We start from the raw sequence: 26396 nt of genomic DNA, 5'->3' as shown, positions 1-26396 counted from the left end.
TGGATGTTGCAAACTATGTGGGTATGTGCAGAAGAATTCTAGATGACAGAACATGTTATGCCAGATTGCATCATAACACCCTTGAGGTGTTCAGAAGGGAATTAATTGAAATCCTAAATTGGGCAAAGAGGCGTAACCTCATAAGTGACAATGAATCTGCCTACCTGCTACCTGGGCACCCGACACTGCCGGCCTTCTACAGTTTACCCAAAATACATAAGGGCAGAACTCCCCTTAAAGGAAGGCCGATAGTGTCGGGGATAGGCAGCTTAACTGAACGAATTTGCATCTATGTGGACAAGATTCTGGAGCCCTTTGTCACCAGATTGCCCTCCTATGTGAGGGATTCAATGGATGTCTTAAGGAGGCTCAATGATATCCAATGCGAAAATGATACCCTCCTTGCCAGCCCAGATGTCGAGGGCCTGTACAGATCAATCCCACACTAACAGGGGTGTGAAGCTGTACAGGTGTTCCTAACAGAAAGGGGGTCTCACCTGAGGGAACATAATGAACTGGTGGTGACACTCCTGAACTTTATCCTTAATCGGAACGTCTTCATGTTTGATCGTGCCATTTACCACCAGCTCAGGGGGGTGGCGATGGGCAGTCCCTGTACCCCGACTTTCGCCAACCTCTACCTGGGCTGGTGGGAAAGGGAGACTGTGTTTAGTGAGGAAATGGAAATATGGACCTCGTCCATTCTTTTATGGATGAGGTTCATAGATGACATACTCATACTGTGGAAGGGATCCAGGAGCAAATTCATGGAATTTGTGTCCAGGTTAAATGATAATACCGTGGGAATTTTCTTCACATCAGAGATTGATGAGAAACAACTCACGTTTCTCGATTTGTCTATTGAAATTGACCCCTCTGGGAGACTAAGAACCAAAATATTCCGTAAGCCCACTGCCACGAATGCCCTCTAGAGATGGGATAGTGGACATCCACACACACTTAAGAGAGGCATTCCGAAGGGGCAGTATTTGAGGGCTAGGCGAAATTGCTGCCAGTGGTCTGACTTTAAGGAATCAGCCAATGATCTCGAGAGAAGGGTACCCAAAGACGACCCTTAAACAAGCCTATCAACATGCGGCGGCATGTGAAAGGGAAAGCCTTCTACATCCGAAGAATAGGACATCGGATGATGTCCAGGTGCGTGTCATAGGGACCTATGATACAGCACATAAAGAGATTCGGGCACTTCTGGCAGAACACTGGGACATCTTGAGGTCTGACCCAGATGTGGGGGACCTGATGGGGGAATACCCTCGGATCACATATCGCCATAGTGGTAATCTAAGGGACAGATTGGTCCATAGTGCATTTAGTTCCCCGACGAGTTAGACCTGGCTGGCCTCAAGAAAATTGTGGATTCCTGGTGTGTGGATCTCGGCGGAGTTCAGGGTACTTCCATTGCTCCTTTGAAGTTAAGTCTTTCCCTTCCCTTTTGTATTTTGTTTGGGTTCTGTTTGCTGCATTTCTCTATTGTTTGTATTAGGCATGAAGGAGACTACTGTTCGTCCTTCCTTTTGGAGGAACAGTTAGTCTCGCCCCCTACATAAGTACCAGGGTCCTATAGGGCTAATTAGGACTCTAGGTATTCCTGTGTATAAACACACCTACCTCTGGGGTCTGTTCATACTGGTAGTCAGTCAGGATTTTGGCTAGGGTTTTACTAGGATGTGTAAATCTTCCTTCCCAAGTTCTCAGGCCTGATTCCCTGTTCCCCCCCTTCCCTCTTATGCCTGGTGTGGTGTTGACAGAGCATGGTGTAGGATGATGGTTGTGGAACACCTAAAAAGTTAACAAAGTTTACTAAATCAGTTTTGAATAACTTGAGGGGTGTAGTTCCTAAAATGGGGTCATTTTTGGGTGGGTTTTACTATGTAAGCCACACAAAGCGACTTCTTAACTTAATTGGTCCTTAAAAAAGTGAGTTTTGGAAATGTTCTTAAAAAATATAAGAATTGCTTCTAAAATTCTAAGCCTTCTAATGTCCTAAAGAATTAAAATAACATTTTCAAAATGATGCCAACATAAAGTAGACATATGGGAAATGTAAAGTAATAACTATTTTGTGAGGTATCAATATCTGCCTTAAAAGCAGAAAAAATTTAATTTTGAAAATGACAAATTTTTCAAGATTTTCTGTACATTTTGGATTTTTTTTTAATAAATAAAGGTGAACCATTATTGACTCAAATTTACCACTAAACTCAAGTACAATGTGTCACAAGAAAACAATCTCTGAATGACCTGGATAAGAGAAAGCATTCCATAGTTATTACCACATAATTTGACACGTCAGATTTGTAAAAATCAGTCTGGTCAAGCAAGGGGCAAAATGGCCCGGTCATTAAGGGGTTAAATAAACATGGTATAAAGCAATCACTTTGACCTGTGTACAAACCAATGAGCAAGCTTCACTTGGCCACACTACCAATGTAGCTACTAATGTCTCCCATCTGAAGCAACCAAAAGGCGCTCTACAGTGCAAAATTGTATGAACTTTAAAGTATTTATGTGTACATTAACGAGAATAATATTTCTGACCACAATGTTACCTGTATCCTGTGGTTTTCCCCTCTGCAGTCTCCATCTCTGTCAGTTTTATCTGGGCTTAGCTGCAGAAGGGGTTAAGACTAGGTGCTGTAAGGTCTCTCATACACAGCACATATACAGAAGACAAAATCCTGCTCCTCTCTCTCACACAGGAGCAGCATGTAGAACATTTTACTGCAGTAATGAAGTGTTGCTATAAATACAGTATCGGCTCTGATAGCAGAGTAGTACCATATCTGTATGCCTCTCTGAGCATTTGCAGTGCCACTTTCTTCAAAATGCATAGGACTAATGAAGACATCTGTGCATTGTATTTGGCTCTCTCTCAGTCCCAAAGACTTCAAATTGATCAGAAGCCTTCAGCTGCATTCTCTCCATTTAAACTTGGCACATGAGACCCCTGGCCTTATGATCAGTGGGGCCCCAGGTGTGGGGCCTGCAGTGATAAGTCACATCTCCAAAAGCAGCACCACTTGTCAGAAGAGAGTGGGTGGTAATGAAGCCTAGATGCAATGTCACAGACAACCTATGTGTGGCAGTATTTTTGGAACAAAGCCCCTGTGCTAGTCTTATCCGAGAAAGATCCTTGAAGGCATCATGCTGCACATCAGGATGATTTTGGCGACAAAGAAGTTCTGCATTTGTGATCACACATGATAGAGTGGCTGTAATTAGCATGTTTGTAAAAAAGTTGAATCCCAGTAATTTAAAGGGTATCTAAACTTATGTAAAACAAAGAAGGCAGATGGAGGCTCTGAGTACTGTACCTCTTTGGCTTTCATCATCTTTGCTTGCTGTTCGGGAGTGTGGTGCACGGATCCATAAAAAGTATATGGTGTCCATACTCTATACACTCGGCAGTCAGAGGTAAGCTGAGCAAGGCCAATGAAAGCCAAAAGGCACAGCACTCAGAGCAGCATTTCTGCTCTTCTTTTATAAAAGTATAGCTGCCCTTTATTAAATTAGATGCCATGACACTACTGAATAAATAATAGGAAAATGAGCGAGCACTCATACACTTGGTAACCAGATTGACATATGCAGAATATTTATTAAATCCCCATAAAATACAAGTGATAAAATTTATAAGAACAATGTAGCAATAATATACAACATTACAATCACATATATTGTGGTAGATATAATCGATACTATATTCAATAAAAATATATTCAATAGAAATATTCGATAAATTGAATGGTAGAAAATTGAATGTTGAAATATTTGATAGAATATTCGATACCACTCAATAGTGTCGATAAATTCAATAATATATATCACACCAAAAAACTTCAAGTATATGCTGTTATTTGGGAAAGAGGGGGTATTATCTTCTAGCACTCTATCCCAATTTGGGAAACTGAATGTCACTGAAAATGTTGTAGGTGTATTCACTGGGAGCGCAATATGTTCATAAAGTGTCCACAGGAATCCTGATAATGTGAAAAGTCTCTTATAGCATAACCTTTTAAAGTCGATATGAGCTTTGAATTGAAGAAAACTTTAAATCGATATTTGGCTTACCGTCTAGCGTCTGTTGTCTCCCTATTGCTTCAATGGAGCTTTAAATATTTGCCGGCTTATTCAGTCGCTCCATACAGCAAGCTGGTTTAAATTTTGAGGGAGTTCCAAAGATCGCGGGAGTTGCCACTCTGTTCCGCAATTTCCTTTGGTGCAGCTTTCGACGATAAGAATAGTTAATCCTTTACTGTAGAAATTTTCTTCTGTATGGCCATACAGTATTATCGGAGGCTTTTCAATGCAGGTACATCACTTGTTTCACCATACGCGTTACGGGTAGATTCACTCTCCCTTCCTCAGTGGTCTCCCTTCCTCAGTTAAGAGAGGGTGGGGTGATTCCCTCTATATGAGCTTGCAGCACCATACCTTAACTACTTGCTAGTGAGCCACCACAACCTACCACTATTTTTTGTACACTACTGAATAAATATTGAATAAAATGACTAGTTTCATACTAACTGCTAAAGGAATTCAGGGCTGTGCTTTAGTAATACTAGTGGGATAGATATTTCAATACCTTACTGTTAAACAGTTATCAAATTAAAAAATACTAATAAATATAATATTAAAAATAATTGTGCCATATTATTCAGTGATATAACAAAGGAATTTCTCAACAAAATACAAAAAAATCACTTCACTATTGGATTAATAAAAATAAAAGTAGGTGCGTGGGTAAATTCTATTTCACTCAGGAACTGAATGTACTGAAATTAATTATTTGTTTCTCTTGAGTAATATGAGTTTATTTTGGTCATGAAGGAGGAAGTTGTGAGTAACGCCTGTAATATAAAGGGCATTATATCTGACTGGCATACCTCAGTCTCTAAGCTTAGCTATGAAGTGGCAAATACATATCTTGGGAGGACTCCTGTTCCTACTTGCAATTGCAAGTGGAAAAAAGTATGATAAATGCGAACTTGCTAAGGTTCTGAAAAATGGAGGCCTTGGTGGCTACAAAGGTTACAGTCTGGAAAATTGTAAGTATATTTGCATTGTGGAATTTTAACCTGTGCCCATCACAGTTCCACTACTTGGAGGGGGGGCATGGGTGCTGCATCAAATACCTTGTTGCTGCTGCTGCTCTCCGATGGTCCAAACCTGTTGGCCCTCCAGTGCTCTCCAGCAGCAGGCCTTGCACCAGAGTTTTGTGCCCCCATCCTCTGGTGCATTTTGAATTTTTAATAGAGATACCCCCCCCCCCCCACACCAAAGCGTACTTTCCCCTGTGCGCTTAAAACCGACTTTTCTGTACAAGTCAGCTGTGTACGGAGTATGGGCTGTACACTTTATGAAGGGGTCCACAGCGCATGGAGTATGGGGAGGAGCACACATTGCTGCTCTTGCCTGGGCCCCCCAGAGGTTTACTAAATGCTTGCATAGCACATGGGTACTCTGTAACCATGTGCTATGCCAGGATTAGCTGAGTGGAGCGGCTCCTGCCTGTGCTTGCTTCGCTCAGAGTCCTGCGTGTCAGCGTTTAGCTTAGCAAAACTGGCACAGGCAGGAGCCCGCTCCGCTCAGCTAATCCTGACATAGCACATGGGTACAAGGTATCCATGTGCTATGCAAGGATTTAGTAAACCTTTGGGGGGCACAGGCAGGTACTCTGTAACCATGTGCTATGCCAGGATTAGCTGAGTGGAGCGGCTCCTGCCTGTGCCTGCTTCGCTAAGAGTCCTGCGTGTCAGCGTTTAGCTTAGCGAAACAGGCACAGGCAGGAGCCCGCTCCGCTCAGCTAATCCGGACATAGCACATGGGTACAAGGTATCCATGTGCTATGCAAGGATTTAGTAAACCTTTGGGGGGCACAGGCAGGAGCAGCAATGCCCTTGCCCTTACTCCGTGCACTGCAGCCCCATTGAAAAAGTGTAAACTCCGTATTCTGTACACCGCTGAGACGTTTAACTGGTTGTACACTATTGGTGCACCGAAGTGTGTTTTTAATTTAGTTTCTTTTTATTACACTGTTAGATCATGTAGGGATAATAGGCTGAAACTATGTCAGAGCGACCGAACACAGCAAGGTCTTCTCCAAAGGCACACTCATTTCCATCACATATCTTGGATCTTGTGCTTGTAGCATACCTTGTGTGGTTCCAGATTCCTTGAGAGGCATATTGCTCCTGATCCTGACACTTTTGTTGGTAGTATACATCAAGAAGATTTCCTAACATATACCTCTGATGTAAGACTCCAATGTATGCCACTGTCTAGAAATACATTGAGATATGTTGCCCCTATGGTCGCATTTTAAAACAAAAACGTAGGGCTCTAGTGTAATATTCACAGAGCCTTTGGTTGGTAGTATGTGTGGGAAGGATTTCCTTACATATACCTCCATTGTATGCTACTGTATAGCCATACGTTCACCTTAGTGTCCCATTGTAAACAAAAAGTAGGGCTCTGGCATAATGTGCACAGAGCCTGAGGGCTGTTTCAGACAAGCGTGTGCGGTGCGGGAATCATGCTCCTGCCCCAGGAGAAAATCGCAGCATCCTGCTCTGATTTTGCCACAAGACTCATTAACCCAAGTTAATGGGTTTATGAGAAAAACAGATCACACACAGATGACACCCATGAGCAGTGTGTTTAAAAACTAGTCTGTGTTCAATGTTGAGAACACTGCCGATTTTACTATTGCCTATTTGCATTTGGCTTAAAGGGGTTAATAGGTGATAAACGTATCATCGTATCACCAATCACTAGAACATGGTTCCCATTAATTTCTATAGACATTGAATAAAGTGGCACAGCGACTGGTGGACCACCACTCCATTCAAGATCCTCTTCACTGTTGTTGTACAGTGAGGAGGAACATGGGTTTAATTCATTTACATCTACTGTACCGTATATATATGTTTGTATACATAAATATATATATGTAAAAACTAAAATGCAGTTGCTTTAAAAAAAAATCTTCCCTAAAATTAACTTTCAAAATAAAATTTAAAATACTTTACCTGACATCTTGTGACCCAGCACAGCTCTAAATATGAGATTTTTATCTCCTACCAATTATATGAGCAATATGACAAGAGGCGAAAATAAGTTCACTTCATTTACCGGCCAGTGCAACAAAGCGAAAAAGAATGTGGTTGTTAGGGTTGACAATAATTTTTTGGTATAAAGTGGTTAAATAATTGATAACATTTTCTACCAGCGCTGTAGCTAATAGTTTAATTAATAATGCTGTATCAACATTTTGTTCTTTGATCTAAACCCTCTACAGGGATTTGTACCGCATTCCATGAGAGTGGCTTTAACACAGCCGCCACAAACTATAATCGACCTGACAAGAGCACTGATTATGGCATTTTTCAAATTAATAGTCGATGGTGGTGCAATGATTACAAGACCCCCAGAAGTAAAAATGCTTGCAATGTCGACTGCAAAGGTAAGTAAACTGAAGTGAGACAACTTATTCTATTTTCATCAAACAATGGTCTTTCCTGGACCATTGTATCTGGAATCCATATTCAATATATAATGCCACAAGTACAGCAAATGAGCAAAGGCATCTCACTAATAAAACTGAAGTGCATGCACTAATACGGTATCTAGTAGCGCCTCTCTACTGTACTAGTGTAATACTACATGTCCTGTACTACTCTCTACCTGTGTCGGGATGAGCTGGTCCATTGGACACCATTTTATTTCTCTGATACACTGTGAAAAAGCTCCTGCCCTTAAAGTTGACCTGTCTGTTTTAGTAACTACTGTACATGCATTCCCCATGTAATAAAAATTCTGGAGCATCTATTCTTATGTGTTGTGCTATTCCTTTATTATTTCTACTATATGTTATGAATGGATTAATAATGAATTGTAACAAAGCTTTCTGGGGGTTTAATATTGATGACCTAAGGAAGCATCAGGTAGGGGCAAGAGGGGGGCAGCGGAAGGGGGATTATCTGTTTCTGCAGTATACTATTAGGAAGCATAGTGGGCACAATATGTGGTGCTGTATTACCCTGTATGTTTTGTAGCTTTGTATGTAATGTTTTCCAAGTATGTCTTTAACAGTAGGGCTGGAGGGAAGGGGTTCGGTTAAGAAATTGGCATTGGGGGGTTGGGGTGCCATTTCAGGTTGATGTGTGAGACTTGTTGTGCCGCAATACCATTGTGAAAAATGCAGAATCAGACAACAATCAATGTGAAAAGATGTCATAGCACATTTTATGGAAGTAGTGAGTGCCATGAATTCTCTTCACACTGATTGTGGTGACTTCCATTTTCCTGTGTCACATGCACATGATATTATAATGTAATGAGTCATGCACAACAGTTATCGCCCCTATTGCCACAGCCTAAATAATGCCTTTACAGTGTCAAAGCAATTCAATGCCAGGTGCTCTCCCATCCTGTCATACAGACATGAACAGAAGTCATATGGAGGCGCTCTTATACGCGTATTCTATGTAGCCCCACACAGTTGTAGTCCTACTCAGTGAGAAAGATGAATTATCACCATACTACTGCCAATCCGGACTCTGAGAAGCTCCATCCAAGAGAGTTACCAAACAACCACTCATGCCAGATGAGTGACGGGTAACAAAAATAGAAAACTAATTAAAGAGGACCTTTCCCGGGTCTGGACATTATAATATAACTAGTGCATTCTATGGGGCATACTTATGGCATATTACAGCGTTTACTATTTTCTGTATGCGCCGCTCTTTTTTCCCGCTGTGCCTCCCGTTCACTTTTCCTGCCTGGTATGTAAATTCATACCAACGGTACAGGGAGGAGGAGATGGTCCTGTTTCTCAATGGGTGTCTCCATCTCTCTGGCTGTGAGCTGTCCAATCCCTTTGGAGAACGTCACAGCCAGGGAGAAGGAGACGCCCATTGAGAAACAGGGCCATCTCCTCCTCCCTGTACCGATGGTATGAATTTACATACCAGGCAGGAAAAGTGAACGGGAGGCACAGCGGGAAAAAAGAGCGGCGCATACAGAAAATAGTAAACGCTGTAATATGCCATAAGTATGCCCCACAGAATCCACTAGTTATATTATAATGTCCGGACCCGTGAAAAGGTCCTCTTTAATAATAATGAATTAAATAATTAATGAATTCCTTATTTACGGTATTCATTATTCTGATATGTAAAGCAAAATAGGAGAATGGAGACAAAGTCTATCCTAGAAAAATCTAAGCAATAGTCTCTGCCATTTCTCTCAAAAGAACTCCAGAAGAAATTGTTCCCTCAACTGCAATACATTTATTTAAATACATAATGTTAGGAAACGGATAATGGGCAATAGTAGGTAATAATTTGAAGTGCAGGTTAGGATAGATGCTAATTAAAACTGGAAAGTTTGCTTGGAAATGTTACAGCTTTTAACAAAGTCATAATGTGATTTGCAAATTCTAACTTTTTTTTTTACTATTTAACAGTACTGTTAGGTGACGATATAAGTCAAGCTATAAAATGTGCAAAGCGTGTTGTGAGTGATCCCAACGGCATGGCTGCATGGTGAGTATAAATCACTGAACACTAAGGGGTAGATTTATTCATAGCCTGGAATGCTGCAGGCAGGGGCGGATTGGCCATAGACTCTACAGGGCCACCCAAGCCATCCTCAGGGCCGTCAGCCGGGTACATAATGATCTGATTGTCTCATATGCACCTGGCCAGCAGCCGTAGGTACCCTCCTGAATTTTGCGGCAGGTCACAGTATTTTGTGCTGCACTGTGGTATTTGGTACAGCTAGGGCAGTACATTGCTTTGTACTATGGTATTGCTGGCCCTGCCTAATTATGTTGCCCCGCCTTCTGTCAGTTTGGACCTACCTACAACATGGGGCCACTTTAAAAAAAAAAATTCCATAGCCACTTTTAGTTCCCAATCTACCCCTGGCTGCAGAATGCCGCGCCTAATTTATGATGAGGTGTGCGGGCGCGCCTCATTATAAATTAGGCACAGCATCCAGCACTGCGCCTGAACTGAAATCTGGCTGACATAGATGTCGATGTAGATGTTGCATAGAAGATGATAAATGTGGCTGGGCCACCAGTCCTGCCCACTCCCTACCCTCACCCTCGTCACCCCGCCTTTTTGGGAAAGTGGCAAGGCCGACAGAGTAACGGCACTTGGGCAAAAATTTTTGCACAAATGCCATTGAAAAAGTCACAAACATGCAGTTGGTCTTTTTTTTAAGGGTGCATTCACATGACCATATGTATTTTGTGGTCCACAAAACGCAGATCCACAAAATACGGAAGCTGTCCGTGTTGCATGCGTTTTTTTGGAGGACCCATTGTTACAATGCCTACAAACAAAAACAGACAAGAATAGGACTTGTATCTTTTTTGAATGGGTCCGCATCTGATCCACAAAAAATGCGGGTCAGATGCAGACCAAAAATATGGTTGTGTGAATGGGGCCTAAATAGGAAAAATTGCTTTTTTTTCTTGGTAACGGTGTTTTGATTTCATCACATTATATATCATTACAGTCAGGCATTATTTTGACACCATCATAATGGTGTACAGCCTATGAATATATACTAATACAATACAATAATTACAATAGTGCATAGATACACAAACGCGTATCTATATATTGTGAAATCATAATAGATTGCAGTCTATAAATTCACTCACTATTGTGATATCATCACCGAAGAATGTAACCTCTAAATACTCTCACATTATTGTGACTTCACAGTACAACACAGCCTATAAATACACATACAGTGCTGTAATATCACAGTAAAGAGCATTCAGGTAACACCTTGTTACATACTGACACACGTGTGCCTCATCGTGCCATCATTTCCCAAATATTGTCACAGTGCCCTTTGATACCAAATAGTACCCTTGAAGCTACACCAATCCCCTTATTGCATTAGTGTCCCACTTATCTATCCTTACCCTAATTACAAGAGTTTTTCATAAAATGATGTCATATTGCTTGGATGTGACATGGCTTTTATGATCAAGGGGTCAGAACTTTGCTTCCCCTTCTAAGTTTTCCTTGCACTGTGGCTGTTACCGGGTACTGCAGCATGGCCCTGCTCACCAAGATAGGACTGTGCTGCAGTCCTCCACACGTCCAGTGGCTGGGGTGCTGCTGTACAGAGGAAAAACTGTGAAGGGAATACAGCGTTATAACAGAGCTGAATCTCCATGTTAAGGGCCAATGGAGATCCTAGATGCCCCCCCCCCCGATCATAAAGCGATGGCATTATTATAGCGGTATGTCATTAATTTAGAAGTTTGAAATAATAACTTAGAAAATTTTGTAGAAGTTTGCACCTATCTGTATATAGAACGATTAACTTTATTGATTGATAGCGCTAAAATAGAAAAAACAAAAAAACATTATTAGTCTCAGTTTGAAACATCAATATGAAATGGCTATGAAATCTGCCTCTTATAATAATATTACTCTAGGTGTGGGGGGTGGGGGGCCTCCACAATATCCACTAATCCTACAATCCCGTGAAAACAACATGGAGTGTTGTTTAGTAGTGTGGTTTTTGCGGTACCCACCTCTCTGGCGCACCAGGACCCCGTGTAGCTGAACTGCCAATACTAGTCAAGCTATGATTACTTGAGCCTATACCTTTGCTCACTTGAATCAGCGGCAATATTAGCTTGCTACCTATAACCTAGTGCTGCCCTGTAATGAGTCCCTACTGCATTCCCTCCTCAGCAAATATTACGGACTACATACCTCTCCTTATGTACAGATAACCACTCCCTCTGGTTGGATCCTCACAGCGGATCATCCAATGGACGGGGAGGCATATCCAAGTTCTCCTCCGCCCATTGTGTTCATTCATCACAAAATCCCAGAGGGTAGGAAAGGATACATAATTTTCTGGTGATCTCAAGGCGGCAACTATATGTCCTCCTGGGAGACATAGTACATTACTCAACTAGGTCCACTTATCAATAGTAGTGATGAGCGGCAGGGGTCATATTCGAATTCGCGATATTTCGCGAATATTTTGTAGAATATTCGTTATATTCTACGATTTTTTTACTCGAAAAATCAACATGCTAATGATTGCGTAATATGCAAATTTTTCAATTGCCGAGCAAAAATATTACGAATATTCGAAAAAAATGAATATATTCGATATAGTGCTATATATTAGTTTTTAGAATATTCATCATTTTTCCCATTTAAAGTCATGATTCCTCCCTGCTTCTTGCTTGTGGGCCAATGAGTCATTGGCCCACAAGCAAGAAGCAGGGAGGAATCATGTTTTTACTCGGCAATTGAAAATTCGTATATTACAAAAATTCGCAATAAAAAAATCTCGAATATTCAAAATTACGAATATATATCACTATATTCTAAATATTTGCGAATTTTCGAATTACCTATATTCGCAATAGAAGTTCGTAATTGGAATATTCGTGATCAACACTAATCAATAGATATATTTAGTTACCTGACAGCAACCACGCCGCCAATGGATGGATTTTATATCACATAGCGACATGGCTGGGTATCTTTACATCCCTTTAGAAAAATGAAATAAACAAATAAACAATAAAAGAGTATCACTGTGTGCGCAAGTAAATCATAGCCCGCAACTAGAGATGAAAGCATGGATGAAGTTACGACATATACAGAGTTGGATACACCAATGTTATGGCATGAACATAGTTAAATACATCAGGGTCATAGGCAAATGTCCCATGACCCAGAACTATATTACACCAAAAGTCACTCAGATAAGGAGGTCTCTTATGAAATGGGTATGTACCCGCCAATCACCTAATTACTATGGCCCCAGATCCACTATTATATAAAACAAGGATATGATATAAACTCATTTAATCCATTAGGTTTAGACGTTCTGAAGCCTGAACGTCCATTCTGCCTCTTTTCCGCAGCAGGGAGGTTATCAATGTCCCCCCTCATGGGTGACGGCTTCACAAGCTCCATCCCCTGAAAGCTGATGCAATAATGCATTTCTTGCATGATATTTTAGCACGTGTTGTGCAATCGGGGAATCATCCTGCTTACTGATGTTAGATAGGTGTTCCCCTAGTCGTCTCCTAAACTCCCTCTTAGTGTCTTGCCTACATATTGCTTTTGACAGATACATGTGGCTACGTTACACTATGACTACATGTTTTGCAATTAAGTAAATTGATCGAATACTGTAAACTGCGTCCCATCACAGAGGCTGTTACTTTATTGCCTTTTTTTATATCTTTACATGCCAATACAGCTACCGAACGGTTTTTTAGGAAGCCAGTTTTTCCTTGGCGGGGGTCCTAAAGGATAACAGTCGTATAATATTTTTTTGGGAGTATTGGATTGTGGTGATTAAAATCACCTTGGTGGCCCTATTTCATTCTTTTCAACTGTGTATTCAATTACCCCTTAATTCCACAATTTTTGTTTCCTGTACTGCCTACTTTTAACCTGTGCTTAAAATAGGGATGCTAGGCATGGTTCGCAGATAGACGGAGCACGCAGCGTGCAGGGTCAGATTACTGACAGCCAGGGACTGTAAGTAAATGATTAAAGCCAGGTCCTCCCCAGCAGCTGATAACAGTGCCTGGGCTGTGTGCACTTCTCTCTGTCCCTGCACTTGTCAGACACTCCCTCACTCAGCAGAGCTGGAAAATGCAGAGTTGAAGCAGCGCACTCCAGGGAAGAGAGATCTGCCGTCTGCTCAGTGTATAAATGAAAGCAACATGTGGTAAGAGGACCCCTTTGTGCTGCAGGAGGTTAACCGTTTGGGGGGGAGGGCTCTGGTTACTGACACTTTTGGGGGGCTATTGTTACTGGCTAGTGAGGGCAGGCGGGATTAGCCTCAGGGTGAGGGCACTGGCGCCATCTTAACTGAATAGTGAAATTGCAGTTTTATGCAGACTGGTTGCTACGGGCTGAATCTTATTAAATATGGGGTAAGTCAGTCTAATAGTAACTGATTCTGGATTATCATGTTATTAGTAAATACAGATATGAAAATTGAAATTAGGGGTCTAAATGTGACAGTTATCCTTTAAACACACTATGGACCTAGTCTGTCCCTCAAACTGCCACCTCTCCGGTAGGTGATCAAGGATAATCACCCACCAGGTCTCCCACATTCCGGGTCCCATTTCACAGGATTCCCAGGAATCTCACGTACCTCTTTGTGTCCCAGGTCAAATGTCCCAATGATCCGTAGTTTCTCATTCCCAATCTCCCGTTTTTTGGGATGCAGCAAACCATTCCTTTTTGCAGTCTGCTGCAAGCTGGTATGCTGTCTTAAGGGAAGACAAAAGACAGCCTCTTTGCATGAACCTCCTTGGGAGGTCATTTTCCGCCACTTTAAAGTCTTGCCATTCTGAACAATTTTGTCGGGCCCTTAAGTATTCGCCCTTGGGGATGCCCCGGTTTAAGTTGGGTCTGGGTGTCCACTATCCAATTGCAATAGGGAGTTGTGGCTGTTTAGTTTGCGGAACTTCTTGGTGTTTTTCTCGACTGTGTTAATACTGATGGAGAGGTTCAGAATGTGAGATGGGGTATCACTGATTTCATATGTGAAATATAACCTCAAATCATTCACATTCAACCAGGAGACAAACCCCTCGAATTCAGTGCTCGTGCCTCTCCAAAGGATGAATACATCATCAATTGAACCTCATCCATAACAAAATGGATGAGGTCCACCAGTCACATGACATCCCCAAACACAATCTCCTTCACCACCAGCCCAGGTACAGGTTGGCACAAGGTCAGGGCAAATGGGCTACACATCGTCACCCCTCCTGAGCTGGTGGTAGATTGTCACGATCAAAGGAGAAATATTGTGCCTCAGGATAAATTGTAGTAGCTCCGCCACAAACTCATTATGCATCGAGAGATGTGTTCCTCATTCTGCCAGGAACGCTCTTACCCCGTCCTCACATCCTTTTCTCATGCGGGATCGAGCTGTAGTGAGCCTCAACATCTAGGCTCGCTAAGAGCGTTTCCTCTTCACAGTATACATCATTGATGCATCTTAACATGTCCATTAAGTCTCTTACATAGGACGGCAAGCTAACTACAAATGGTCTTAAAATCCTGTCCACGTAAATGCAGATCTTTTCTGCCAGACAGCCAATCCCCGGTACAATTGGTCTCCCTTTCAAAGGGGGAAACCCCCTTGTGGATCTTCGTAGACTGTAAAAGGATGGAAGCACCGGATATTGTGGTAGCATAAATGCATATTCAGTCTTAACTGATCAAGCGCTGCTGCCTTATCCAAAAGGCTGTGCCAACCCCTTTTTGAAGACATCAGTGGGATTGCTATCTAATCTTCTATAGCATGTTTTGTCATCCAAAATCCATTTACACATCTGTGTGTTTCTGTACATAAGTGGGGTTATCTGTACATAAGGAGAGGTATGCGGCGGCCATGCTACGGCCGTCACAGTGCCGGTGGCTACGTGTAGCTACACGCACCATATCAGAGGCGTGCAGCAACCTTATCAAGTTTGTTACTTTGTTTCACTTCTGCGCTGGCTCCTGATGAAATACTGGCCATCAGGGAAAAGCGTCGAGGAGAGTGCTAGATAGGAAACAAGTCTTTAATGTAGCCTGTAATATTTGCTGAGGGGAACGCAGTAGGGACTCATTACAGGGCAGCACTAGGTTATAGGTAGCAAGCTAATATTGCCGATGATTCAAGTGAGCAAAGGTATAGGCTCAGGTGATCATAGCTTGACTAGTATTGGCAGTTTCATCTACACGGGGTCCTGGTGCGCCGTGTATCAATACACCCAGAGAGGTGGGGACCGCAAGAACCACACAACTAAACTTCACTCCATGCTGTTTTGCGGGATTAGTAGGGATTAGTGGATAATGTTAAGGCCCCCCCACCCAGAGTAATATGATTATATGAGCCATTTCATATTGATGTTTTAAAACTGACACCCTAATAAAGTTTTTTATTTTTTATTTTTAGCGCTATCAATCATAAAGTTAATAGATCCAAATATGCACACAATAAAGTGCCTATATATCGAATTTATTAAACACAGACGGCCGCATGGTGGCTCATGTTGTTAGCACTTTTGCATGGAGTTTGTATGTTTTCCCTGTGTTTGTGTAGGTTTCCTCTGAGTACTGCTCCAATTTCCCTTCCACCACACTCCAAATACATACTGATAGGGACCTTAGGTTATGGATCTCCATTGTGGACAGTGTGAACGTGAATATTGTCAGCGCTATATAATCAAGAGAAATTAAAAAAATAATAATAAACCTATTTCTTCTACAGGGTTGCATGGGGGTAAAGCACTGTAAGGGCAAAAACTTATCAACGTGGACTCAAGGGATGCAAACTTTAATACTGAAGATCATTAGAGGCTGTCTCATAGCTTTTTGCTCAGTATATTTTATAATCATAACTCTAAAGCTTATGCAATCGCACATTGTCTAGCATTATCATTGATTTCTACAGCTGCAAAGACTCATCACAGTGGATTAGAGGATACAACATTTATTACTGAAGATTTATTGTAATTTTTTCATAGCTTTTGCTCAGTATGTTTCATAATTAATAACTAATGCTTCTAATAAACTGACTAAAGCAATAGCATATTATCTGTGTTGCTCCATTCATTTCTAACAGCTTAAGAATTCCACAGGATAGGGGATAACTATTAGATCGGAGGGGGTCCTACCGCTGGGACCCTCACCGATCACAAAAACGGGTGTCCTATACCCCCTGGAACCCTCTTGAAATGAAGGGAGCAGCCGGTCGCGCATCCAGAATTCCCATTTTTATGGGAATTCTGAAGATATCCAAGTGCTATACTCGGCTAGCTCTGAAACTCCCATAGAAATTAATGGAGCGGCCACACGCATGTGCGACCGGACGCTCTGTTCATTTCAGAGGTCTGCAGGGGGTACAGGGCACCTGTTCTCGTGATCAGTGGTCGTCCCAGTGGTAGGACCCCCACCGATCTAATAATTATCCACTATCCATAACTTCAAACAACTGGAATACCTGTTTAAAGTCATAACTACTGTATTAAAAACATTTCCAGGAATGCAGCTTGTGCTAAAACAGTTAAATGTTCTAGCCTGTTAAAAATAGCTTTTTGAAGGATTATTATTGGGCCTACACATAGAGTTGGCAAAAAGGCTGGGTAATGTTAGTAGGTTGGTCTATGGTATTTAGCCTTGAACTTCCTGCTGCAGTGGTTCTGGTCTGGAGAACCATATCCAACAGCTCCCCATTTCACTGTCCCAGCTCCTTTTCCAGTAGAATGACAGCCTTTACATCTGCACTAGAACACTGAAGGACCAGGGCTGCCCCAGCAGTGTATTGCTAGAAAGGAGCCATTGTGGAAGATTTCCTAGAAAAGTTTATTTAAAAGCCTGCCATAGATCTACCGTGATGTAATGTTCTCTTTCACACACAAGAAGCAACCATATTTAGACTAAACTGTAAAGTACACTTCTACCGTGTTTTTACCATGTCAAAAAGTTGCTTACAATACGTCTATTGTTGAAGGATTTGTCTCAAAAGTGACAAACGCAATTATTCATATTTGTTTTTTATTTTTCACAAACCATATACCAGTTGTATTCTTTTTCTTCTCTTTTTTTAATTACTCAATACATTTCTTACATATATACATAAAAAAGAAGATAATTATTGACAAGCATTGCCCACCCCCACTCCCCACCTATATTTCTCACAGAAGACTAAATATAATCAGAAAGGAAGAAAAAAACTATAAATTAGACCTATCTCTTCCTCTCCCTCCCCTCATCACCAGCCCTAAGATCTATATTCATATATTCAGGAGGTGTCTATCAAAACTGTTTAATGAACAGATCCAAGGGTCCCAAATATAACAAAACCCTTAAAATTACCTGGTGTATTTTCACCGTTCATGCCAGGTCTAAACAATGGGGCATGGTGTGGACGAAGAAGGGGTTGGGCATAGAAAATGGTCTAAATTTAAGCCAGCAAGGCCATGTAAGGGTTAATAAGTCTAAAACATCTTAAAAAGTCTTAATAAATGACCCCCAAAATCAATATTTTTAAGCATAGTCCTCTATCGTTGGGTGAGCATGCTCTGCCGAACACTAGGTGTGCTCAAGCACAATGCTTGAGTCAGTGTATTTAAATATAATTTCTGAAGTGTTTCTGCCAGGATTTGAACTCCCAACCTCATGTACATTAGAGGCAGGGACCTAATCCACTCAGCTATAAAGCTGAATGTTGGACTGTGTCAGAAAAATCTTATAGTAGTTTCTGAAGACTTATTTTATATTTCTGTTTCTGTGCAGGTTAACATGTATCTCTATAGTGTAGTGGTTATGTTCCTTCCCTCTAATGTACAAGGCTGGGAGTGTATATCCAGGCAGAAACATATTTATATATAAGGTTTTTAGCCATAATATATTTACATATATTATTATATATTTAGAATATATAATATATTATAATATATGTAAATATATTATGGCTAAAAACATCAGTAGTAGTTTCCCACATATTATGCATTCATATATATCAGAAGTATGAATATATATATATATATATATGGAAAAAGAGGACCTCTCCTCTCCTCTCCTCTATTATTTTTAATTTTTTTTGTAATTACACATTTATTTATTTATTTTGTGCCATACATTTTCTACAATTACTAAAAAAAAATATAAAACATATAAATTTAAACTTTATATCTGAAATGTTTCTGCCAGGATTTGAACTCCCAACCTTGTACACTACAGTCAAGGATGTTAACCCCTACTCTATAGAGCTACATGTGAACCTACACAGAAATATAAAATAAGTCTTCTGCTTAATAGGAATACACACTACATCAGAAACTACTATGAGGTTTTTCTGAAACAGTTTAGCATTCAGCTTTATAGCTGAGTGGATAAGGTCCTTGCCTCTAATGTACAACCTTAGGAGTTCAAATCCCAGCAGAAACTTTTCAGAAATTTGTTTTAAATACACTGGGGTATCCCCAAGCACTGACTATATATATGGATATACAGTCAGGTCCATAAATATTGGGACATCGACACAATTCTAAGATTTTTGGCTCTATACACCACCACAATGTATTTGAAATGAAACTAACTAGATGTGCTTTAACTGCAGACTGCCAGCTTTGCTTTGAGGGTATTTACATCCAAATCAGGTGAACGGTGTAGGAATTACAGCAGTTTGCATATGTGCCTCCCACTTGTTAAGGAACCAAAAGTAATGGGACAATTGGCTTCTCAGCTGTTCCATGGCCAGGTGTGTGTTATTCCCTCATTATCCCAATTACAATGAGCAGATAAAAGGTCCAGAGTTCATTTCAAGTGTGCTATTTGCATATGGAATCTGTTGCTGTCAACTCTCAAGATAAGATCCAAAGAGCTGTCACTATCAGTGAAGCAAGCCATCATTAGGCTGAAAAAACTAAACAAACCCATCAGAGAGATAGCAAAAATATTAGGCGTGGCCAAAACAACTGTTTGGAACATTCTTAAAAAGAAGGAACACACCGGTGAGCTCAGCAACACCAAAAGACCCGGAAGACCACGGAAAACAACTGTGGTGGATGACCGAAGAATTCTTTCCCGGGTGAAGAAAACACCCTTCACAACAGTTGGCCAGATCAAGAACACTCTCCAGGAGGTAGGTGTATGTGTGTCAAAGTCAACAATCAAGAGGAGACTTCACCAGAGTGAATACAGAGGGTTCACCACAAGATGTAAACCATTGGTGAGCCTCAAAAACAGGAAGGCCAGATTAGAGTTTGCCAAACGACATCTAAAAAAGCCTTCACAGTTCTGGAACAACATCCTATGGACAGATGAGACCAAGATCAACTAGTACCAGAGTGATGGGAAGAGAAGAGTATGGAGAAGGAAAGGAGCTGCTCAAGATCCTAAGCATACCACCTCATCAGTCAAGCATGGTGGTGGTAGTGTCATGGCGTGGGCATGTATCGCTGCCAATGGAACTGGTTCTCTTGTATTTATTGATGATGTGACTGCTGACAAAAGCAGCAGGATAAATTCTGAAGTGTTTTGGGCCATATTATCTGCTCATATTCAGGTAATTGCTTCAGAACTCATTGGACGGCGCTTCACAGTGCAAATGGACAATGACCCAAAGCATACTGCAAAAGCAACCAAAGAAGGGAAAGAAGTGGAATGTTATGCAATGGCCAAGTCAATCACCTGACCTGAATCCAATTGAGCATGCATTTCACTTGCTGAAGACAAAACTGAAGGGAAAATGCCCCAAGAACAAGCAGGAACTTAAGACATTTGCAGTAGAGGCCTGGCAGAGCATCACCAGGGATGAAACCCAGCGTCTGGTGATGTCTATGAGTTCCAGACTTCAGGCTGTAATTGACTGCAAAGGATTTGCAACCAAGTATTAAAAAGTGAAAGTTTGATTTATGATTATTATTCTGTCCCATTACTTTTGGGTCCTTAAAAAGTGGGAGGCACATATGCAAACTGTTGTAATTCCTACACCGTTCAGCTGATTTGGATGTAAATACCCTCAAATTAAAGCTGAAAGTCTGCAGTTATATCACATCTTGTTTGTTTCATTTTAAATCCATTGTGGTGGTGTATAGAGCCAAAAATGTTAGAATTATGTCGATGTACCAATATTTATGGACCTGACTGTAGCTATATATGGAGTCAGAGCAGGGACTCCTAAGCCGAACTAGAGTCCTGACACTCTCCCTTTTCAGAGCAGGGGGTGCCTGGGGTTCTCCCATTGACTTCTATTGTGCTTGGGTGCTCGGTAGATCGCGAACTGTTCTACTTGAGCACACGAGCACTTTGGTGCTCTCCCAACACTAATAATTATTATAAAATAGTGCATGATCTATTGTGTGTTATTTTACTAATCCCATTAGATTAATTATCCATCTCAAAATAGACCCTTATAAAAATCCCTTATCCTTAGCTGTGATAACAGCGTGACACAGTTGAATATTTTGATATTGCATTTTTAGAATTGTCTCATGCCATTAAACTAATGACTAAAGAGTCCTCAGTCTCCCCTTGTGATAAAATGTGGTATTAATGTCAACCCCTCTCTATACCAACTAGTAACTCCTAACAGCTAGTAATTGTACAAATAAAACACATAGGTATGGGTCCACGCTAATTGTTTTCCCCTAGAGGAATGTTCACAAGCAGTCACTCTCCTGGAGCCGTCTGTCCTTACTCCTGGCTTTTGGCTTCCTCGATCCCTGAACCGGCTGGCAACAGAAACCTTTTCTTCCATCAAAAGGACATAACTATTGTACAGACCCACAAAGAAACAGGTTCACAGACGAAGCTGGTAGCGAAACCTGGGTCGGGCAGAGATACACAAAAACTTTGTATATGTGATGTGGCAAGAAATGGTCTTGTAAGTACAATAAAAGCACGGTGAACCTGTTTCTTTGCGGGTCTGTACTATATTTATGTCGTTTTGAAGGAAGAAAAGGTTTCTGTTGCCGGGCGGTTCAGGGATCGAGGAAGCCAAAAGCCAGGAGTAACGAGAGACGGCTCCAGGAGAGTGACTGCTTGTGAACATTCCTTTAGGGAAAAACAATTAGTGCAGACCAATACCTATGTGTTTTATTTAAATTTTATGGGAGTGCGGGCCTGCTCCTGTTTTTGGGACTGCAGCTGTCAGAAAGTTCAAGAACCTACACACTAAATTGTTTTGTTTGTGGTGTAGTAATTGTACAAACCTACTATTATGGAACACAGTTGTAAAATACAGTGACTGTTCTGTCCCCACATGAAGGCGAATGAAGGTGTAACTGATAATGACTTTTTGACTGTCCTACCTTCGTATCCAAGCAGTGGAGCAGACCGGACAGGCAGATGCTCAGGTTAGATGGATCCAGACGTAGACATGAGGATGCAATCAAACGTGGGTTTATTTGATCCAGAGCAGTGACATACCGCGATGGAATACAGTAGATGCTGTCATGTGGATGTCTTTTCTGAGGCTAACTGCTGAGGCTACTGCTGAGGCAACTGCTGGTCAAAAACTGATGCCTTCACAAGCCAAGGTGTATGTCTCCAGTCACAAAGGATGCAGCACTGAAAAAGGCTACAGGAAGTGACCAGGCCCAAGGCTGCAAAACCACGCCCAGAGAAAAAACTTTATTTAACAAGAACGAAGGCGTGCAGCATACGAATTCCGGCCAGCAGATGGCAGCAGAGAACAACAGATTTAAACAACATAGGTAAAACAAGAAATAATAATACAGTGCAGAAATTCAATTTGAAAGGAACAGCACACTCCCCGTCTGAAATTCACTTAGGGGATTTCACTATGACGAATGTCCATAAAATATAAAACAACCTGTAAAAAGAACATGTTAGAATGCAAAACATAGATTAGTCCTATTTTCCAACTTGGAATGGAGAAGATCTGCGAAGCTTGATACAGTCCTGTTCACCCAGCAGGGACGTTCTCGATGGGTAATATTAAAATTAGTTCGTTGATTGGTCTTGAGAACGTTTTAAGCTCGCCTTTCCTGAAGATCTTCAACTCCACCTTTCTGACCTTGCCATCCTTGCTAGGGAAAACCTTTGAAATTAGTCCGATAGGCCAGTCAATCCTTTCGGTCTGTTGCTCTTTCATCAATACAAGGTCTCCTTCCTTCAAGTTTGGTTTGTGGTGTTGCCATTTTCTTCTTCCTTGAAGAATACTGAGGTACTCCTTTCGCCACCTGTTCCAGAAGTAATCTGCTAGATATTGTACAGGCTTCCAGTGTTTTTGATAGATGTTGGCATGAGTAAATTCTCCACTAGGAATTAGCGTATTCTCAGTTTTTTGGGTAAGTAGAATAGCCGGAGTCAGTATGGCTGGTGTTTCAGGATCCATAGACACTGGCACAAGGGGTCTTGAATTGATAATGGCCGAAACTTCGGCAAGAAGGGTGACTAGAGTCTCATGTGTGAGTCTTGACGAGTTTACATACATCAGCATAGAATTTAAGATGTTGCGTGAGATGCCGATCATTCTCTCCCAGGAGCCTCCCATGTGGGAACTATGAGGAGGGTTGAAAATCCAGGTGCAACCCTTTTCCGCCAACTGATCTTGAATGAACTTGGTGTCGATGTTAAGTTCTCTACAGGCTCCAATGAAGTTGCTTCCCTGGTCAGACCTCAATTGTTTTACTGGTCCTCTGATTGCAAAGAACCGTCTTAAGGCATTGATAAGGCTGGATGTGTCCATAGATTCTATCACCTCTATGTGAACTGCTCGCACACTCATGCAAGTAAATAGTACAGCCCAACGCTTACTGTTTGCGTGACCGCCGCGGGTCCTGCGTGCGGACACCATCCATGGCCCAAAGACATCTAGGCCAACATAGGTGAAAGGCGGCTCTGTACATACTCTGTCTGCAGGCAAGTCGGCCATTTGTTGGTGAAGTTGTTTTCCTCTTGCTTTACGACAGTGCACACATTCATGCAGTACTTGGGCCACACGTTTTTTCATACCTATAATCCAAAGGCCTGCAGACCGTAATTTGCCCTCAGTAATTTGTCTGCCTTGGTGTTCGGCCCTTTCGTGGTAGTGTCGGATTAGCAAGACGGTGATATGATGTTTGCTGGGAATGATGAGAGGATTTTGTTCTGCAATTCCCAGGTGGGCATGATTCAAACGACCACCAACTCTTAGCAAGCCAAAACTGTCGATAACTGGATTTAAGTTGGCAAGAGGACCTTTTAAAGGAATCTGCTGTTTGTTGTGCAAGCACTTCCATTCTATGTTGAAATTTTCCTACTGGACGTGACGTATTATGAGGTACTCACTATGAGAGATGTTCTCAGCAGAGAAGGGTTTATGACAGGCATGCCAACCATGACAATCTTTATCTTGGTGAGTATTATGATAACATCTTGCAATATGCACTAATCTTGCAATAGTTCTGACGAGTCTCATCCAGCTGGAGAAACGTTCAAAGCACTGACAACCGAAGCTTGCGGTTTGCTTTGTCCCAGTGACTAATGCACTAACTTCAGCGTGGATTTCTGGATCATTATCCGGATCCTGGATGTTGAAAACTTCCTGTACACATTCGTCTGCCTCTCCAAGCAGAAACTCTGGACCTGTAAGCCAAGTAGAGTTAGTAAAGGAGCCTATAGACATAGGCCTACTGGCGTGATCTGCTGGATTAAGTTCAGATGGTACATAGTGCCATTGTTCAGGTTTGGAGGACCTCCTGATTCTCTCTATGCGGTTACTAACGTACACATAAAATCGCTTGGTCCGATTGTGGATGTAACCTAAAACGACCTTACTGTCGGTGTAATACTGGACTTCAGCTATGTCGACACCCAGTTCTTGTTGTACAAAATCCGCAATCTCCACTGCCAACACAGTCCCACAGAGTTCCAGTCTGGGAATAGTATGATCGGGCTTGGGGGCTAACTTAGCCTTACCAAAGACGAATCCAACGTGGTTTTGGTTGTTGGGTTCTGTCACCTTCAGATAGGCAACCGCTGCGATGGCCTCCATGGAGGCGTCCGAGAACACGTGGAGTTCTTTCTTTATGCTAGAGGAAAGTGAAGTTTTAATATAGCATCTCAGGATGTGGATCTCATCCAAGGCACACAAAGATCGCTTCCAGGCTTCCCATTTTTGCTCTTTCTCGGAGGGAAGTGGGGTATCCCAATCCTTGACTGTTTCAGAAAACTGTCTCAGTAGAGATTTACCTTGTATGGTAATGGGCGCTACAAATCCCAGCGGATCAAATAGGCTGTTTACCACTGATAGGACGCCTCGCTTTGTGAATGGCTTGTCTGCACAACTTATCTGAAAACCGAAGGAGTCAGCCGAGAGATCCCATCTGAGGCCCAAGCTCCTCTGCACAGGTGGACTGTCCAGTCCCAAGTTAATGTCCTTGAATCCTGGTGCATGATCGCCTGATTCGAAGGCCCTCATAACGGCCAGGCTGTTTGAAGCAATTTTGTGTAGTCAAAGTTTAGCTTTGTACAACATACTTTGAGTCCTTTTGAGCAGATCAATAGCCGCTTCTTCAGTCGGTAGTGATTTGAGTCCATCGTCTACGTAGAAGTCCTTTTCTACAAAGTCTCTGGCGTCTTTACCGTACTCGGATTCTCCCTCTAATGCAGTTCGCCGAAGGCCGTAAGTTGCCACGGCAGGTGAAGGGCTGTTTTCAAATACGTGTACCCTCATTCGATATTCTGCCATCTCTGCGTTGGTGTCGTTATTCTTGTACCACAGAAACCTGAGGAAATTCCGGTGGTCCTCTCTGACTACGAAACAGTGGAACATCTGTTCAATGTCGGCGGTGATGGCAACGAGCTCTTTTCTGAACCTCATCAGCACTCCAACTAGGTTATTCGTCAGATTAGGACCTGTGAGAAGGACATCATTAAGCGATACACCTTGATGTTTGGCACTTGAGTCGAAAACAACCCTAATTTGATTAGGTTTCCGTGGGTGATACACTCCAAATGAAGGCAAGTACCAGCACTCATCGTTCTTCCCTAAGGATGGAGCTGGTTCTGCATGGTTGTTGCGAAATATTTTGTCGATAAAGGCAACGATGTGTTCTCTCATCTCAGGCTTACTGTTCATGGTACGCTGAAGAGAGTTAAATCTAGACAGAGCTTGTTCCCTATTGTTCGGGAGTCTCACCCTGGTAGCTCGGAAGGGTAGTGGAGAAACCCAGTGATTGGTTTCGTCTTTAAGGAACTCATTGTCCATTATCTTGATAAATTCTCTGTCCTCTACTGACAAAGCTACTTTATCATCGTCCTTGCTTGTGTGAAAGACCAATCTTCCCAAGTTGTCAGCAAAGTAGGGAGGAATGTCGTCAGGTGGTTGTATGAGGTCTGGAGGCTTCTCTTTCACCTCATAGTGATGAGGGCAAGGCTTAATGCAAGTTGTGCGTCCATCTCCATGCACGTACGTTTTGAATGAGCGGATTTTTGGTTGATCCAAGCATACATTTCCTATGACTACCCATCCCAGGTCCAGTCTCTGGGCGTATGGTGCATAGTCGGGACCATTACACTGTTGACGCACCTTGTGTACCCTTAGATTATCTCTGCCAAGCAGGAGTAGAATCTCGGCGTTGTTGTCCATAGGTGGGATAACGTTGGCTAGGTACCTTAGGTGTGGATGGTGAAATGCAGCTTCCGGGGTAGGAATTTCATCCCTATGGTTGGGTATTTGATCGCATTCGATCAGCGTCGGTAGAGGTATTTCCGCATTTCCACTGACGGAACAAGCGACGAATCCTTGTGCCCTCCTGCCGCTAGTCTCTATGCGACCCGAGCAGGTGTTTAAGATGTAGGGTTCTGATGGTCCTTTTATTCCAAAGGCTTCAA

At 42.0% G+C, this 26396-nt stretch overlaps 1 protein-coding gene across 1 annotated transcript in view; it reads left to right on the top strand.

Moving 5' to 3' along the window:
* Window positions 1-4886: 4886 nt before the first annotated feature.
* LOC120980527 (lysozyme C-like) overlaps window positions 4887-26396 on the top strand; it is a 347707-nt gene continuing 326197 nt past the window's right edge. The window contains exons 1-3 of the mRNA XM_040409687.1: window positions 4887-5069; window positions 7322-7486; window positions 9491-9569. Of these exons, the coding sequence (XP_040265621.1) occupies window positions 4928-5069; window positions 7322-7486; window positions 9491-9569 (386 nt within the window). The 5' untranslated portion in view covers window positions 4887-4927. The remainder of the gene's footprint in view (window positions 5070-7321; window positions 7487-9490; window positions 9570-26396) is intronic.

This window comes from Bufo bufo, chromosome 1 (genome assembly GCF_905171765.1).
Source record: "Bufo bufo chromosome 1, aBufBuf1.1, whole genome shotgun sequence".
NCBI classification, from domain to species: domain Eukaryota; kingdom Metazoa; phylum Chordata; class Amphibia; order Anura; family Bufonidae; genus Bufo; species Bufo bufo.
This window is presented reverse-complemented; position numbering and strand designations above follow the sequence as displayed.